Genomic DNA, 16,519 nt, shown 5'->3' with positions numbered 1-16,519 from the left:
TGTACTTGACTTGCTGAAAGAAAAAACCTCATTAGCAGCAGGAAAACTTTAATGTTTGTTTAAGTCTAATAAAGGGAGCGCAGATGTCTTCAATTATGAAGCATTCTTAGTTTTCAGCTTTTTTTCCTTCATGTCGAGGAGTCTCAATGCCTCCACCTGTGGTTAATGACAGACGATTAAATATTTTCACAATCACAGTGTGAGTCAGTAGTATTAGTAGTAGTAGTATTTATTGATGCACCTGAGGTCATGTGATAAAGTCATTAACCTGATGACTACATTTCACTAAACAATCCCAAAGGTTTGTGCAGTGTAGATCGATCTGGGCCAAAGTATTTAAGGTCTCACCTCAGTGTGAGGGGATGATGTGTGTTGGTTTGTGGTCCACTCTATGGTTAAAGATACAACTAATATTAGAAGATAATACAAGAAACAAGCTTCTGTTTCATGTTCCATCAAAAACAGCCAATAATATGTTTAATGTCATTAGAAATTGACCTAATATTCACAAGTTGGCTCATACTTCAAATTACTGTGTTTGTATTTCAGTTCTTTGATTATTTCTTTGTGTGGTTACAGGTTGATGCAAAGCTGCATGTTGGTATGAATTAGCCTGTAATCACTGTGTTTGTGTGGCCAAAGAAAATAAATAATCCCACAATTAGCAAAACTGTGTAGGTGTTCTATAAAACATGTAATTAATCACAGAACTGATGAAAAGTCATCAGATGCTGCTCAGCTGTGCACACACATCTCTGACCTTTGCTCCACAATTTGTTCTTAGTTCAGTAACTTGACTTGTACAGCAGAAATTACAAAGTGCACAGACCAAAAGACCTAATTGAGCTTTGATGAAATAAACATGTTTGGTGGCTTAAAACATAAAATGTGAAGAAGAAAAGGTTGGTTAGTGTAGGTCACAGAGGTCTGACTGACACACTGAGGTGATGTGGGGCATTAATGCGAGCAGCTCGGTTACCATTGTTACTGTACAGTGTGTGCCATGCACATACTCTCATGCTTGTCTTTAATTATAAGGCTTTAATGGTAATTACCTGCTTTGACTGCAGAGGGGCGGGCCCTCACACCTCCCTGCAAACCATCAGGTGAGAATCCAGAGCTGCTGCTTTAATGTGAGTCTGGTCATCTCAGCATCTCTGATTGAATCGCTCAGGGTGGAGCTGCTGTTTCCTCAGAGCAGGTGAGGAGGAAACACCTGGTCTGCAGGTGTTAAGGGTGGTGGAGGTGAGAAGCACTGCAGGAAGTACCCAGATCCTGTACCTAAGAAAAAGTACACATAGCACAATAAAAAACTCTGTTACAAGTAAAAATCCTCATTTAAAACTACTTGTTTGAAAATGTTTAAGTACAATCAGAAAAATGTACTTAAATCAGTAAAAGTACTCAGTGTATAAGTATATTCCAGTGGTTAAGCTGTTTGTAAAGGCCAATAAGAAACTGATTGTTGTGATTGTAATTCAGTGCAATTTGTCCAACCAAGTATAAAAACTACTGATATTCAAAGAAAAATCAGCAAATACTTGAAAGATGGGATATTTGGCTTTTTGCATGACAAATTAGTTCAGTGATTATGAAAATAGCTGCTAATGACTTGCCATCACTGCCATCCAGTGAATCTTTTCTTGTAGTTTCTGTTAAAGTACAATCTTTTATACGCACATGACCTGCATGTCATCTTTTATAAAGTAACTGGTGAGTACAGCTGTCACACACAGTACTATCAGTATCTATCAGTTGTAGTGAAAATGACAAGAACAGCATGAAAATACTGAATGTACAAGTACAGTACTTCAAATGTGTACAGAGCATATTTTACTTGACTACATGGAGTTTTATGATTTCTTAGTTAGCACTTTATGTTACTGAGACAAAAACACAATAGAGTTTGTAGTATTTTTGAATATTTGTGGTAACTGAACATGTTGGCCACAGTTACTGGTCTCATGATTGGATCAGGTGCAGCTCAGAGGTTTAGGTCTTTGCAGTCTGGGTGATCACACTTTAATTTTCAGTCTTTGCTGTAAAGGTGGTTTCATGCAGTGTTCCCTACATTCTGCGCTCTGGAAGCTGGAGGTGTGAACCTCTGGAGCAGGTTGGAGCTTAATGAGTCCGACCATTTGCCTCGGTGCAGCTCAGGCCGGTTTAGCTGTGGGATCCTGATCCTGAACCAGCAGAGTGCAGGGCCTGAAAACTGGCACCTTCAGCTCCGTGCTGCAAATAAACACCTGTGAGGAGCCAGTGTAGTTTTCACTGTTCATATGACGTACGTGATGATATTTACTCATCATGGAAATACACTAAATGTTAGTTCTGTTTATGACTGTTCTCAGTTTAACGTCTGTACGATCTGCACATTTGTATAAAGAAGGAGTCTGCAAACAGAGGCATTATTGACAATGTCTGTTGTTTATTATTTACTGGTGCAACACAACACAAACAATTAAATATGTTGTTAACAAAAGTGTATGAGCCTGTTCTCCCGGACAGCCAATCATCTTCTGTCATTTCAGGCGAGAGGGGCGGGGCTAAGAGGAACCGTAATTGACAGGTAAAATAAAGTTATTGATTTATGTATGTGGTTAGTGACTTGGTGAGTCGGTTAGTTAGTTTACAGTCTGGATCCCGCCTCAGAAGGAGCCGTTTGTTGCTCTGCGGACTGCGCATGTCCGTACAGGTGTCGCTCCTGACACCTTGTGGAGCTCCTTGTGTCGTCACTCCCCCGCTTCACACCTCCGCAGACTTTCCCACGGGCTCTGTCCCGGACCCCCCCCCCCCCCCCCCCACTCCATTCCACCTCGGGCACGCGTTTGTTTTCGCACTTCAACAAAAGCTCGTGCCTCTTTTGGCCCATTTTGGCACGTGTTGGAGACAAACGGTGCATCATGGGAACAGATCAAACTTTACAACATCACACACACAAACCGCATTCCGGCCACAATAACTCAGTGAAAAACAAAACGCGACGGTTCTAAAAAGAGGAATAAATTATTCAGAGCTAATTCTCCGCCGCCATGACGTCATGGCGCTTTTATTCTTTCGTCGGCTTTGAAAACGAGGCACCGGGGCGCGAGCCACATCTGTTGCTTTCTCTCCGCCCTGAGTCTCCGGGTTTGAGGAGAGGGCGCGTGGCGTGCTGGAGGAGGAGCAGGAGGTGCAGCAACAGCGGATCGATGAGCAGATGGCGCAGATCGAAAACTTGCATATTGCGGATTGATGACGGCGAAGCTTCCTGGCGCGGAGCGCACGCGTCCCTGACCTCTCCAGGTGGCAAAAGTTAAAGAAATGATCCGGATGCAGAGCGAGACCTCTGAGAGACCACCTCATTTTTGAAAAATCACATCTGGGTGTCAGACACCTGGTGCTCAGTGAACAGTCTCATCGGTCCCGGTCTGATTTTGTTTTGCTGTTATGGTAAATAAACAGCCGCTATGATCCGGCATTCATTGTGTGAGTCCGCGTGCGGACTTAGGCTGTATCGTATAATTGTTTTGATGCTTTTGTCAATAGGAGGCTTGTTGCGTGTGTGTGTGTGTGTGTGTTGGGCCAGATGAAGCGTGCCTCGTGCCGTGGGTGTGGTTTGGACTGGTGGGGGATGGGGGGGGGGGGGGTATTCAGGGCCCGCGGTGGCACGCGCTGGGCTTCATTACCATAACACAGGGCGAAATGGGTCACGAGCGAAAAACAAAGCTCACCTGTTTCCCTACAGAGCACGTGCTGATACAGTGTACAGGTGAAGAGGCAGGAAGTGTCAAGACCCTAGGAAGGGTGAATGTTGACCTGTGCTCAACTGTAATACCAATGATGCCTCTGTAATGTTTGCTCTGTCAGCGTCGTTACGGCTTTAACCCCGTGGTGTCATGTCGGCTCGGTGATTCTGGATGTGCAGCTGAGTTACCGCTGACCACGTCTGGATGATCCTGACGCGCCACCTCCCGCCGCATGGTGAGCTCGGTAAAAGGAGCGTTTGATCCTCTCAGCCTGCTGCTGCTGTCGCCTGGCAGTTTGTTCTATTGCCCCTCAGTGGTGAAAGTGCCTTTCACACCCCCACCCTCGGTCCCCTCCTCTCCCCCCGTCTACCATGCATGGTCCCGTGTAAGACCACACTGCAAGAAATGTCCCAAATGTTCTTCGCACCTTCAGATTCCACAGGTCACATACACCAGAGTCACTGTGCACACGCGGACAGCGGCTGCAGAAAAAACATTTTGCATTTTTAGGAAGAGGCTGAAAACCGAACCCCAGGTAACGTTTCTTGTCTGTGCGGCTTGAGGTGTGTGCAGGTTGACTCTGCATAAACAGCCCGAGTGAAACTCCCTGTCGGGGTTGATGGGAACTAAAAGATCAGCTGCCTGCGCGCACACGCCTGCCTCTGGTCTGACGGGAAGTTTGATTTGAGGAAAAGTTTCGATTCGAACGAGCCAAGTTTGACCGCAGCGCAGCGCATGTTTCAGGGAAGCGGAGGAGGACTCGTTCTTCAGGTGAACACTTTTTGCAGCGCCCCCTCCTCTCACGCACCCCTCCCTCCCGCCCTCCTCCCACTCCGCGCTCCTCGCTATAAAGCTGAGGTGTAAACGCAGCTGCCACAGTCCAGAGTTCAACTGCCAAGCGGATTTGTTTTCTTCTGCATCCTGACACACTCACCGACGGCTCCTCTGACTTCTGTCCTGCTTCAGTTCTCGGAGCGTTTTGTTTCTTCCTTCAGTTGGCGCTCCTCGTGTCCTGTCTGGATTTTACGCATTTACTAACCTGCCTTGGTTCACTGGACGCTCCGTGCCGACACGCCATGGCGCGTTTGTTCCTGTCGTGTCTCCTGCTGTTCGTCTCAGCGCAGACGGTGAGTAGCGCCGGTAACACACTTACAAGACTTCTCGCTTTTCTCTTCCGAACCGCGGTATTTTGGTTTTTCTAGCCTGGTTTTTGGGGACACGGTGGAGTTTGGAGGCGTGCGCTTTTACGCACATGAGTTTCAATTTCACACATGAATGAATGGTAAACGATGCAGCACGAAGAGCCACAATTAAGTAAATATTGTCTGCAGAATTAAAATAAACTAAACTCCTTTTATAACCTTTTCCAGTTTGCACCAGGCATTGTACCTGTGTTGTGCATGTTTGTGTGTATTTGCGTCTGTTTTGTGCATTTTTTCAATATCTACGGATTGTTTCTTGTATCAGCTTCTATTTTACTGCCCCCCCAATATTTACACCCGCTTTGCTCCCCTCTGTCCCCCTCAGGCCCAGTCCTCCGGGGTCTTCGAGTTGAAGATCGACTCCTTCACCACTTCCCGCGGCGTGTGTGGTCACCAGCCCCAGGACTGTCGGATCTTTTTCCGCGTGTGCCTCAAGCACTCACAGGAGGTGATCGACCCGGAGCCGCCATGCACTTATGGAACTGCGCTCACCGAAATCTTCGGTGCCGACTCCAACTCCATCTCCGAGAGCGCGCCCATCAGTGTGCCGGTGCCCTTCAAATGGCCTGTAAGTAACGAAAATCACAGGAGTTTGGTTCATAATACTGCATTTTAACACCTTTACCGCCTGTGCTGAGACACTTCACTGACTGTGTCCTTATTTTAGTCTCCATGCGCCAATTAAAACAGCGGCACTTCCAACTTTTGTTGCGTTTCTCTGTCGAGGCATAAAAATTACAATCAAAGGGGGGGGGTTAACATGCACTGATCATTAACCGATCCCCTCTATTCATCTTAGGGGACCTTCTCTCTGATCATTGAGGCCTGGAACGCGGAGTCTGCAGGACTCGAGTCCACAGGTAAACTTCTGCTCCGCAGTGTCGCTGCTTCACCGCCAGACGGCGACAGAGGCGCGGCTTCCCGCTGCAAACACACACGGGGAGAGTTCCTGTTTAAGAAAACACACCTTTAACGCAGGTGTCTGTTTATGTGATCATGTTTAAGATCTGTTATCCATCACACAACATAAACCTCAGGTCACAGCAGAATGACAAAGCACAAAATGCCAGTGGAAACATATTACTGAGCTCAGACATGCAGCCCACAGGAGGATTTCACAATAAAGTTCTCACCACTTTTTCCTTTATTCACCCAGACAACCAGAACAACCTGATCAGCCGCCTGGCAACCCGCCGCAGCCTGATTGTTGGAGAGGAATGGTCCCAGGATGTGCACTTTGACAACCACAGCAAGCTCCGTTACTCCTACCATGTGGTGTGTAATGAGCACTACTACGGCGAGGCCTGCTCCACCTACTGCCGGCCAAGAAACGACACCTTCGGCCACTACACCTGCGACAATGAGGGCAACCGTCACTGCCTGGAGGGCTGGAGTGGAGAATACTGCTCTGACCGTGAGTTAGTTCACATCACAGCAGTGTCACTCTGTGATACCTTCCAGTCAGAGATTTTCACCACGTGCTGGGGGGGGGGGGGGGTTGTTGAAGAGTAGGGCCCTTGGCGCTTAATTTTTTGGTCGAGCAGCCTTGAAATTGTGAAGTCAAACAGTTGTCAACGCCATCGTGAGCCCTGGTGGTTGTGAAAGACAAAAAAGATCTGTTGTTGCCAGTGTGTGTGTCTGTGTGTGTGTTGACTCCAAAGTCTGCTCCTTTTGTTTTGAGCTCAACAATGGGCCCCCGGTCGGGCCCCGGCCTGCCCGCTTTAACAGGGACACGCACTGCAGCTTAATGTGCGCTGCCTTGTGTGAAAGGAGACGGCATGTGTTGCTTTTGTTATGTGGGCCAGCTGCTTCACCCGGTACTTAACAAGCACTTGTAGGGGAGGAGTGTGTGTGTGTGTGTGTGTGTGTGCGAGAGAGTGAGCAGGGGGGAGTTTGTAATTCAAACACGAACATGAGACACATACACACACATGCACTCACAGTAATATCCTTTCCATCCTCCCCCTTTCTCCCTTTCCCTCTCTGTCTTTGACCTCCCTCCCTCTCTCCCTGTGTTCCCTCCCATCAGCCATCTGTGCAGCAGGGTGCAGTAAGGAGCACGGGTTCTGCGAGGCTCCTGGAGAGTGTGTGTGCAGACAGGGCTGGCAAGGCAAGCGCTGCGACGAATGTGCCCGACACCCTGGCTGCCTCCACGGGACCTGCCAGCAGCCCTGGCAGTGCCACTGTAAGGAGGGCTGGGGAGGCCTGTACTGTGACCAAGGTGAGTTCAAGCTCCAGAACAGCCTGGACATAGATCTGTTCAGCCTTTGTCAGTCTCCCACAGGTTTTTGGACAAAAGGATGTTAACAACACCCAGATTCTGAATCCAAATGAACGACTGTGGCTAATTAAAATCCTCAATCAAAACTCAATGAGTGGCTGAAATGCTAACAGAGCTACCAAGGATCAATCTGAAAATCAGCTTGTGACATATAACCTGCCAAATCTCTTTTATTAAGTTACTGATGTGCATTAACGTCGATGGACATGTGGACAGAGATGTGGTTCATTTGGTTCCTGTGTGAAGGAAAACTTGACACTAAAGCTCAAACTAAAAGGCTAAAAGCAGTTTTCTCATCGCAGTAGTTTGTTGTTGTAACATTGTTCCTGTCTTCATGTCAGGGTTGAGCCGCAATTCTGTTTTTCTAGAATATCATTGAGTAGTATCAGAACATGAGCAAGAAAGATGCCTGTGTGATGGCAGCCAGTTACTGCAGAGCACAGGCCTGCTACCTGGACAGACACCTGAGCAGAAGAGGGAGGGACAGAGAATGAGGGCGGTATAAACGTCGCCTGCATCCATCACTATGGGGAAGTGATGGGGAAGGTCTCTGGTCTTCTAGTTCAGCTCAGGGAGCCCCTCCACCTTCACACCCGCCTGCCTATCTCAGCAGGTCAGGTACGGAGGCAGGTCAGGTGAATAAAGGCAAAGGAGACAGTGGGCCCAAAATCCTCAAGATCTGTGTAGACCAACTGTGTGAGGGAATTCATCATATCTTCAGCCTGGGCCTGAGTCTGTAGAGCGTCCCAGCTCTATGGAAGACCAGTTCCGAGGACTGCACACCCCAGGAGGTCTAATGATTACAGACCAGTGGCTTTAACATCACATGTGACTGTGGAGACGTTTGTCCTCAACAACTGATGTCCTATGGTGAGACTGAGTCTGGATCCACTACAGTTTGCACTGTCATCGACTCCTTCACTGATCCCTCTCACACCTTGGGAAGGCCGAATACTTGTAGACAGTGACGACGCTGAGATCTGGACTGAGAATAACAAACTCTTTGATGACAGACAGAAAGGTACTGGACAAATGGATAAAGAAAGCCCCTCTCTGCTCTCTGGACTCAAACACCTCCTAGCCCCCACATGACACCCTGATGATCTGAGCAGCAGCTTCAGCGACAGGCTGCTACACCTGCAGTGACCCTTGAACCTGCGGCCATCAGAGTCCACAACTGTCACTACATTGTTCTTTGTTTTTCTCTGGATTCATGTTTATCCATGTGATCTGATCTGACTGACTCACCTTATACATATTTTTTTATTATTTTTACAATTCTTCTTCTTCTTCTTCTTCTCATTATTATTGTTATTATTAATATTTTGCTTACTGCTGCAACACCTGCATTACTGCCCGGGGATTGATAAAGTCTTACCTGATCTAATCTAATCCAGGAAACATTAACCGCAGTAGGGAAGTGAAAGCCAGCAGCTAAAAATACAAGTCTTATCTAACCCAGTGACATCTTGCAGGAGTGTAGTGAACCACATGCAAACTGCATTTTAGTCAAATTACCTTATTAGACATCACTGTGGGGGGTCAGTATCAAGGTTTATACAAGAAAATCATTTCAGTTTGACACTGTTTCACAAAATCAACACAACCTGTCTTGTTCAGTAAATAATTTGAAAGGCAGAAAATGTATTTTTATTGTTCTATATTTTAGAACACAAGTTCAAATCAAACCATGGACTAACATTGCCTGTACTCCCATCTTGTTTCTTCACTCCAGACCTGAACTACTGCACCAACCACAAGCCGTGTCAGAATGACGCCTCATGCACCAACACCGGCCAGGGCAGCTACACCTGCACCTGCCGCCAAGGATTCACCGGCAAAAACTGCGAGATTGAGACCAATGAGTGCGACAGCAACCCCTGTAAGAACGGCGGCAGCTGCAAAGTAAGTCACCAGATCTCATCTGTGAAGCTACAAACCATTTCAACAGAGACAGAAACACACTGAACCTGAAGCTTCCTCACATCATCCTTTCTTCCTGTCTTCCCTCCAGGACCTGGTGAACAGTTATCTGTGTGCGTGCCCTCAGGGCTTCTATGGCAAGCACTGTGAGATCATCGCCATGACCTGTGCAGATGAGCCGTGCTTTAACGGAGGAACCTGTGTGGAGAACATTGCAGGTGGCTACAGCTGCAGCTGCCCACCTGGGTACACAGGCTCCAACTGCGAGAAGAGGGTCGACCGATGCAGCAGTAACCCCTGTGGTAATGGTATGAAACCTCTAAAACTCACTTTTACTTTTACGGTTGATTTTGTCTCAGGGTGAAGTTATTGTTGGCTGAGCTTCACATTTGACAGTGATTTTAGGAATTCATGACTTTCTGTTGATTAGATGAAAGCACGGTGCAACTCTTTTCATGCAGAATTTCAAAAAGCACCAACAAATGCATTTGTGGAAATAGGACACTGCTTATTTCTACTACGACTGTCACTAGGACAAACAAATAAGTGTTGGTCTCTTTGGACTGTAGGTTTCCCCGGGTGCCGCAGCATTGGCTGCCCACTGCTCCGGGTGTGTGCACGGTGTGTGTGTGCACTATGTGATGGCTTAAATGCAGTGCACAAATTCCAAGTATGGGTCACCATACTTGGCCATATAAGTCACTTTCACTAATCATTAATCCACTCTGAGTTCGGTCAAACTCATGTCCTTGTGCAGTTTAACATTAACTGGGGCAAAGGAGAAGCCAGGAAACATCCACGCTGGTGCTGAGCTGTGCTCAGTTCAGCCCTTTGAAGGAATTTTTGTTTGACCCTCTAGTTTTTGGGAAACCACTTGCTTTAACAGGTTAAAGGAGCTTTCTGTGTTATCACCTAACAAGCAAACATGCTCAGTTGGAGCACTGTGGTATTTGATAGTTATTGACCTGGCATAAATAAGTAACACTGATTATTTTAGCCCACTGGTGTTAACAAGAAAAATTGTGTTAGAGCTGATCCATGTTGAATAAACTCCAGAGACTCAATGAGACTCATTGATATTACATGTTCTCCCATATATTTTCTCCCAGCAAACTCTGCTGTGTGGCTTTTACTAGATATTCTTTGAATTCATTGTATACCATCAGCACATGAGTGCAGGTATTTTGATTAGATGCTTATTCATTCAGAAGAGCTTTGACAGTTGAGTCTTCATATCAGACATCTGTGGTTATATACATGTCAGAGGGCAGATAAACACCTGCTTGTCACGTAGGAGCCTCTGGGCATGTCTTATCACCTCCCGTCTGACAACACATTTCATCCTCATTCCTGCTGTCATAAACAAGTCTGTTTTTAGCTGTAGCCGTGGAGATGCTCAGCGCTCCCAGCCTTTCTTTCTCTACCTGGTTGCACTCATGCTGTCTCTCAGGCAGGAATCCAGCTCTGGCAGTGGTTCTCAGCCTGATAGAACTGTCAGCACTGGGCCAATCCATGGCTCATTTCTCTCTGGAAATGCAGAGCTGCTCCTTTGTGTTCCAGAAGGGCCTCACAACTTCATTTTATAAGATTATTTAGTCATTTGCATCCCTCTGTGGCACACGAACGCTACGTGTAGCTTGTGCACGCATGTTGCCAGAGGACCTTTGGGCTGATGTTTTTGTACGTGTAAATTATTTATGACAAACTCCAAACTCTTTACGTCACTGTTGGACATTTTCAAAACATGCCATCAGCTTTTAGATTGGTTACCCTTCCTCCATGCCAATCGTGCGTTTGTTTCTATTCTTTGCAGAGACTTGAGAGAGCATCACTGCTACTCAGTGCTGTGTTTTTATTTTAGTCAAAGTCCTTTAGGGCTAATGTGCATTGATTGATTAACATAGAATTAAAAAGATTCAAATGAAGGGCAGTACATCACCAAAATGTCTTTCATGTCTTGTCAGATCAAACCATTTTTTCCTTTAATGAGGGCAGACAGATAATCAGGATCAGATGACTCCAGAACTGGCATTACAAAACAGAACCATATCACTGAATATTAAAATTACCACACAGTTATCATTGGCCTGCCGAGCAGAGTGCTCTCTGAGGTTCCCAGTTCAACCTCCAGTCCTCCCTCAGGTCCTCATTAGCGTGTAGAAACCACCGTCTGCTTATCTTCCATCTGCAATCATTCCTGCCTCTCAATGAGAGGAAAAATACTCTGATAACTGCAGCTTGCTTGGTTGTCTGTTTCCAGTGTTGCAACACATCAGCAGCAGCACAGAATAACCAAATATGGAGCTGACTCCAGAGTTTGTTTTTACAGGCTGCAGTTTCAGCTTCAGTGTGCCGCCCAAACCGACCCCACAGTCGTGTCAACAGTGTTGAAGCATCAATTTCTAAGGCTTGACTTACTGCCAAACCAAGTGACCATTAATAATCTCAACAATAAAGAACAAATCAGTCGGTTTAGTTTCAGACCTATGTTTTCTACGGTTAGTCGTTTAGAGTAAACTCTATTATTCAGGCTGGTCATGTGACTTCCTGGCAGTGGAAAAAATCTCCTACTCAAGATGTTTCTAATCACACACATGTTTCTCTCCTGATGAGCAGCATCTGTTGTGAGGAAATGTTGTAATACAGTTCTCCCCCTTCTAGCTCTCTTTTAATTCTCTGACCTTTCTGTCCAGTTGATAGGAGCTTTTTAAAAAGATGAATGTGAATTGTGAATTGAATATGCGTATGACACTCCCTTTACCATCTTTGTCGATCAATACTCCACCCCCACTGAATTCTTGAACCACTTAAAAAAGCATCATTCACCTTATTATTCCTCAGAAATATCATGATAGAACCTTCCCTTTTCCCTTTACATTGTGCTTTATTAACTAAAACCTTTGTGTCTTTGTTTCTCTGCAGGGGCTCAGTGTTATGACCTAGGGAACCATGTCATGTGCCGCTGTAGGCCAGGCTTCACGGGATCTCGCTGCGAGATCAACATTGACGACTGTGCCAGCAACCCTTGCCACAATGCAGGCACCTGCGTTGACGGCATCAATGAGTTTACCTGCACATGCACTCTCGGCTTCACCGGCAAGGACTGTACCATGCGCACCAGCCCCTGTGACCAGTTCCCTTGTGAGAATGGTGGCACATGTTACACCCACTTCACTGGTCCAGTGTGTCAGTGTTCACTGGGCTTCATGGGCGCACACTGTGAGTACAAGAAGACCACCGGGCAGCCTACAAAGCCCTCCAGCACCCCTCCTGCGCTGATTGCTGCTGTCGTCCTTGGCCTGGTGACGCTGAGCCTGCTGGTGTGCGCCGCCATCCACATTCTGCGCCAGCTTCGCCGGAGCAGACGGCTAACAGCCATTACCACATCAGTGAAGAACGACCTGGAGATGGTGAACAACCGCAATGCAGTGATCGGTGGGGGTGGGCCCAATAATGGGAGTCTACCAGGAGCGCCGCTGTGCAGCTTAAAAGAAAAGGAGGCCTTCCTCATCCCTGGAGGGCAACTTAAAGTGTCCAATAAGGATGCGGCGCTGGCGGAGAAGGGTGGCGACAGCACGGCCATGTTTAAAAATAAAATGGCGGAGTATAACCTGGTGAACGAGGACCCGCATCTGCCCAAGAACAAGTTTGATCTGTATGAACCTTGTTTTTTATTTTTTGATGTCTTGTCTTTGTGTGTGTGTGTGTGTGTGCTCTTTGTCCTTTTTAGTTTTCCTTCTCTGCACTTGTTTGTTCTCTGAAGACAAGTCTCAGCATGTTTTTCTTCTTTGTCTTATCTGATCAGTCTCACAAGGATTTATTTCAACGTTTCTGTTGCTGCCATAGTACCAACCCCCTCTCTCTCTCTCGTTCTCCAACAGGAAGAAGCGTGAGACATCCATTATCGTCCCCCCCCTCAGTTTTGCAAAGGACAGTTTGTATCACCCAATCTTCATTATCCCCGAACAAATGGAGCAGTGTGTGTTTGCCACTGAGGTGAGGACACGCCTACCAACACACACAAGATTGTATTTATGCCATTTTTATTGACTCTGGTTTAGGGAATAATCACACTTGTTTTATCACACAGTTTTAGTGTTTGTTCAGTTTTATTATATGGAATTCAGAAAATATGATTTATATATATATATATATATATGTATATGTATATGTATATATTCAATCCACTCACCCCAACTGGTCGAGGCAGATGGCCGCCCAAACTGAGCCCGGTTCTGCTGGAGGTTTTTTCTTCCGTTAAAGGGAGTTTTTCCTCTCCACTGTCACCAAGTGCTGCTCATAAGGGAATTGTTGGGTTTTTAGTTTTTGCCTTGAGATGATTGTATTGTGATTTTGTGCTAGACAAATAAAATTGAATTGAATTGAATATATATATACAGACAATCATCAGATTTAATGTTTCAATAATAATGTGTGTCTAGGTGATAATTTAGACATGATCATTAAAATAATTTCTTCTTAATCAAAGTGTCTAGAAAAAAAGCTTGTGGTTATGCAAATATCAAGGTCAGCACATTTGCAGCTGTTGATGACAGCTAAACTCATATCACACTGCAGCACTTTAATGTTTATTCCAGACTTCATGAGCCTGTTTGAGAATGATGGCATGTTTCTAAACCTGACCAAGGAGAAGTGATCATATACGCTGATGACTAACCGCTGATTTTTATTTCATTCTCAGGTATAACCTCCATTTTTCAGAACCCAGCAAAGGAATGTTTACGCTGGAGGCCTGAAACCTTTACTGTCCAGGACAGCTCACACAGAGGATCTTCTACATACATTATTTTATTTAATATTTATTACTGCTGCTCAGTGGAAAGGAACAAAAAGAGAGGACTTTGTTTCTGTTCTTTTCTGCTTTGATACTGACAATGCTTGGATGACAATGAGATGGAAATGAATGACAGAGCAGTGGAGGACGACAGAAAGGAGGAGAGAATGTCCAGCATCATTTGCACTATTTATCTTTTTTATGCTTTAAATCTTAATATAATGTTTTCTGTCTGTATATCCGAATGTTCTTTGGATCCAACGTGAACAAGTGACGTGAAGAGTTGCAGTTGTCAACCAATCAAAAAGACTGGTGCCTTAGCTATGCTCCCTTGTAGGCAACCATTTCCTGTTCATTTTCAAAATAAGATGTCAATCACGTCATCAAAGGGCCTGCTTAAAGGTCCAGGAGATGGAATGTTTTATTTTCCAAACTGATCTTTTTGTGTGAAAACTGAACTGTTTGTGAGTGACTTTCTGACATTAAGCTGTCCATCTTATTATTTTGTTATTTGGAAGTCACATCGTGGCCTATTAGAAGAATGGCTAACAATCACTGTCCAATCTTACCAACTCTGAAGTGCCTCTTTTTATTAGAGAAACACAACTTAGAGCCAGCATTCACTACAAACACAAAAGCTGCCAGAGCCAGAGAGGGTTTGTATGTTCAAACCCTGTCTCTACAAGCCCAGAAAACCCAGTCCACTGGAACCAGGCTTCTTTTGGGGTCTACTTTTCCTGTCTTAGATGTGGTTCTAATAACCAGCTATATATCCAGTCCCAGTCTAAATGAGGTTTGAGGTGATGAACAATCAATTTTTTTATTCGCTACCTTGATCAATCATTGCTGTCACAGCAAGAAAAAATCAGGAGAGCAGTAAAAGCACCTGCTGTTTGTCTGCAACATTCCCAACACTTAAGCCTTAATTTAGTGTCAGTGTGAATACAGTCTCAGCTCCAGGTGTTTTTTAAAGGAACATGAAGGACTTTTTATTCCTTCTCTTTTTTATCTAATCCCTTTGATACCAAAAATATGTGATGTTCCTGTGTAGTGGTGTCTTTGAAATATATTCATTAATTTAACAAAACAATGCAATGTGTACATATACTCCATAAGATGGTTTTTCTATTTAATTTCACCATTTTGTATATGATGTTGTATTTATGAAAAGAATTGTATATATGTCTATGTTAATGTGTTTATTGTCAAAATCCAGAAATATATTTTTTCATAAATAAATTAAAAATAACAATGTTGTAGCACTGTCTGATTTTTTTCCAGTCCTCATAGCACCAACAATTTCAGCTTGAAGTCAGTCAGCTTTAGCAGTGTTGGTAGGTAGTGTTGTACCTTCATATTTCACACAAGTGATGTATCGATCTAACTTTCTGCAAGAGTAATTTTTAATTTTTAACATTGTTGCTAAAACAATCACATCCTTATCAAAACATGACAGTTCAGTGGTTTATAACCAAATGTTTATTGTGTGAAATACCTAAGCTAGTAGACCTGATCTCAGGTTGCAAACTTGTCCCAGATCCTAATGTAAAATATCTGTGTCTGCACTTTCATTGTTGCCAATTTGAGGTATTTTTATGACAAGTACGGCCACAATTTTATATATAACAAAAATTAAAATTACATGACTTTGTCAAATATTTTTGCTGCAGTTACCAGGATTTGTTTCTGGACTCATGGCTCCACTAGTGTTGATTTATGTCCTGCAGCTGACAGATCTGTGTGCAGAGTATTGAAGATAATCCACAGTGAATGTCATCACATCATAACACATCCGTTCTCACACTGCAGTACTGGCTGCCATGCTCCTCCATCAGCATCAACACACTGTAGTTTATTCTGACTCAGTTCCACTTTCACCATCCTGCTAACATTAACTACAGACCTAGTGACAAAACAAAAATATGGATCATCATTACCCTTAAGCTTCAATTTTCTTTAAAAATATTGTTCCTTTTTCTTCTCTCTTTTTGCTATACTAACCCACATCCTTATTCTTTGTTCCCTCTTTCAGGTTTTATTTCGACTCGTCCTCTGATCTCTGTAAATTGAAAAAGCTGAATCAGTTCAGGTTGAAGCTTTTGATCCAAGTCTCCAGAGTTAGCATGTTACCTCAATAGTCTCCTGGTTTTCTCCCATCACTTGAATCCCATCTTCTCTGCCTCAGTGCCTCTGTTGTTCCCCCACCTCTTACTTTTTTCCCTCCTTGTCTTTGTCTTTTCCTCTCAGACATTGTTTCTGTTTTCTTTTCCCTCTCTTGGTTTACAGTTTCACCATGTCGTCAGCTGATACACAGCGTCTCCTGGCTAATGAGTAGCCGCTGCCATGTGTCAACCGGCCAACAGCAGAGACCTTCAGACTCTGGCTCACCTGCTGTTCACCTGGCCGCCTTTGTCTAGGACACGTGGCCTCAGGTTGAACTGTGAGCTCTTCTGAGCGTCACTTGGTGAAAACAAAACTGACATACTCCCAGGAGGCTGAGGTCAGAGGTCACATTGTGCTAACTGCCGGTTACTGAACTCTTGGTGCTGCTCTGACAGAACCGTTGGGGGTTTGATTCATAGATTCATTA

General features: G+C 44.8%; 1 protein-coding gene across 1 annotated transcript; it reads left to right on the top strand.

The window, feature by feature from the left end:
* The first annotated feature begins 4,575 nt into the window (after positions 1-4,575).
* Positions 4,576-15,188, top strand: dlc (deltaC). Its single transcript, XM_026330562.2, has 10 exons — positions 4,576-4,855; positions 5,256-5,498; positions 5,730-5,790; positions 6,087-6,344; positions 6,960-7,151; positions 8,947-9,116; positions 9,226-9,442; positions 12,057-12,789; positions 13,016-13,130; positions 13,837-15,188. Exons 1-10 carry the CDS (start codon positions 4,805-4,807, stop codon positions 13,840-13,842), a joined length of 2,046 nt encoding a protein of 681 aa, XP_026186347.1. The 5' UTR covers positions 4,576-4,804; the 3' UTR covers positions 13,843-15,188.
* The last annotated feature ends 1,331 nt before the right edge of the window (positions 15,189-16,519 follow it).

This window comes from Mastacembelus armatus, chromosome 13 (genome assembly GCF_900324485.2).
Source record: "Mastacembelus armatus chromosome 13, fMasArm1.2, whole genome shotgun sequence".
NCBI lineage: Eukaryota > Metazoa > Chordata > Actinopteri > Synbranchiformes > Mastacembelidae > Mastacembelus > Mastacembelus armatus.
Note: the sequence above shows the minus strand (reverse complement) of the source record. Positions and strands in the feature narration are given on the sequence as shown.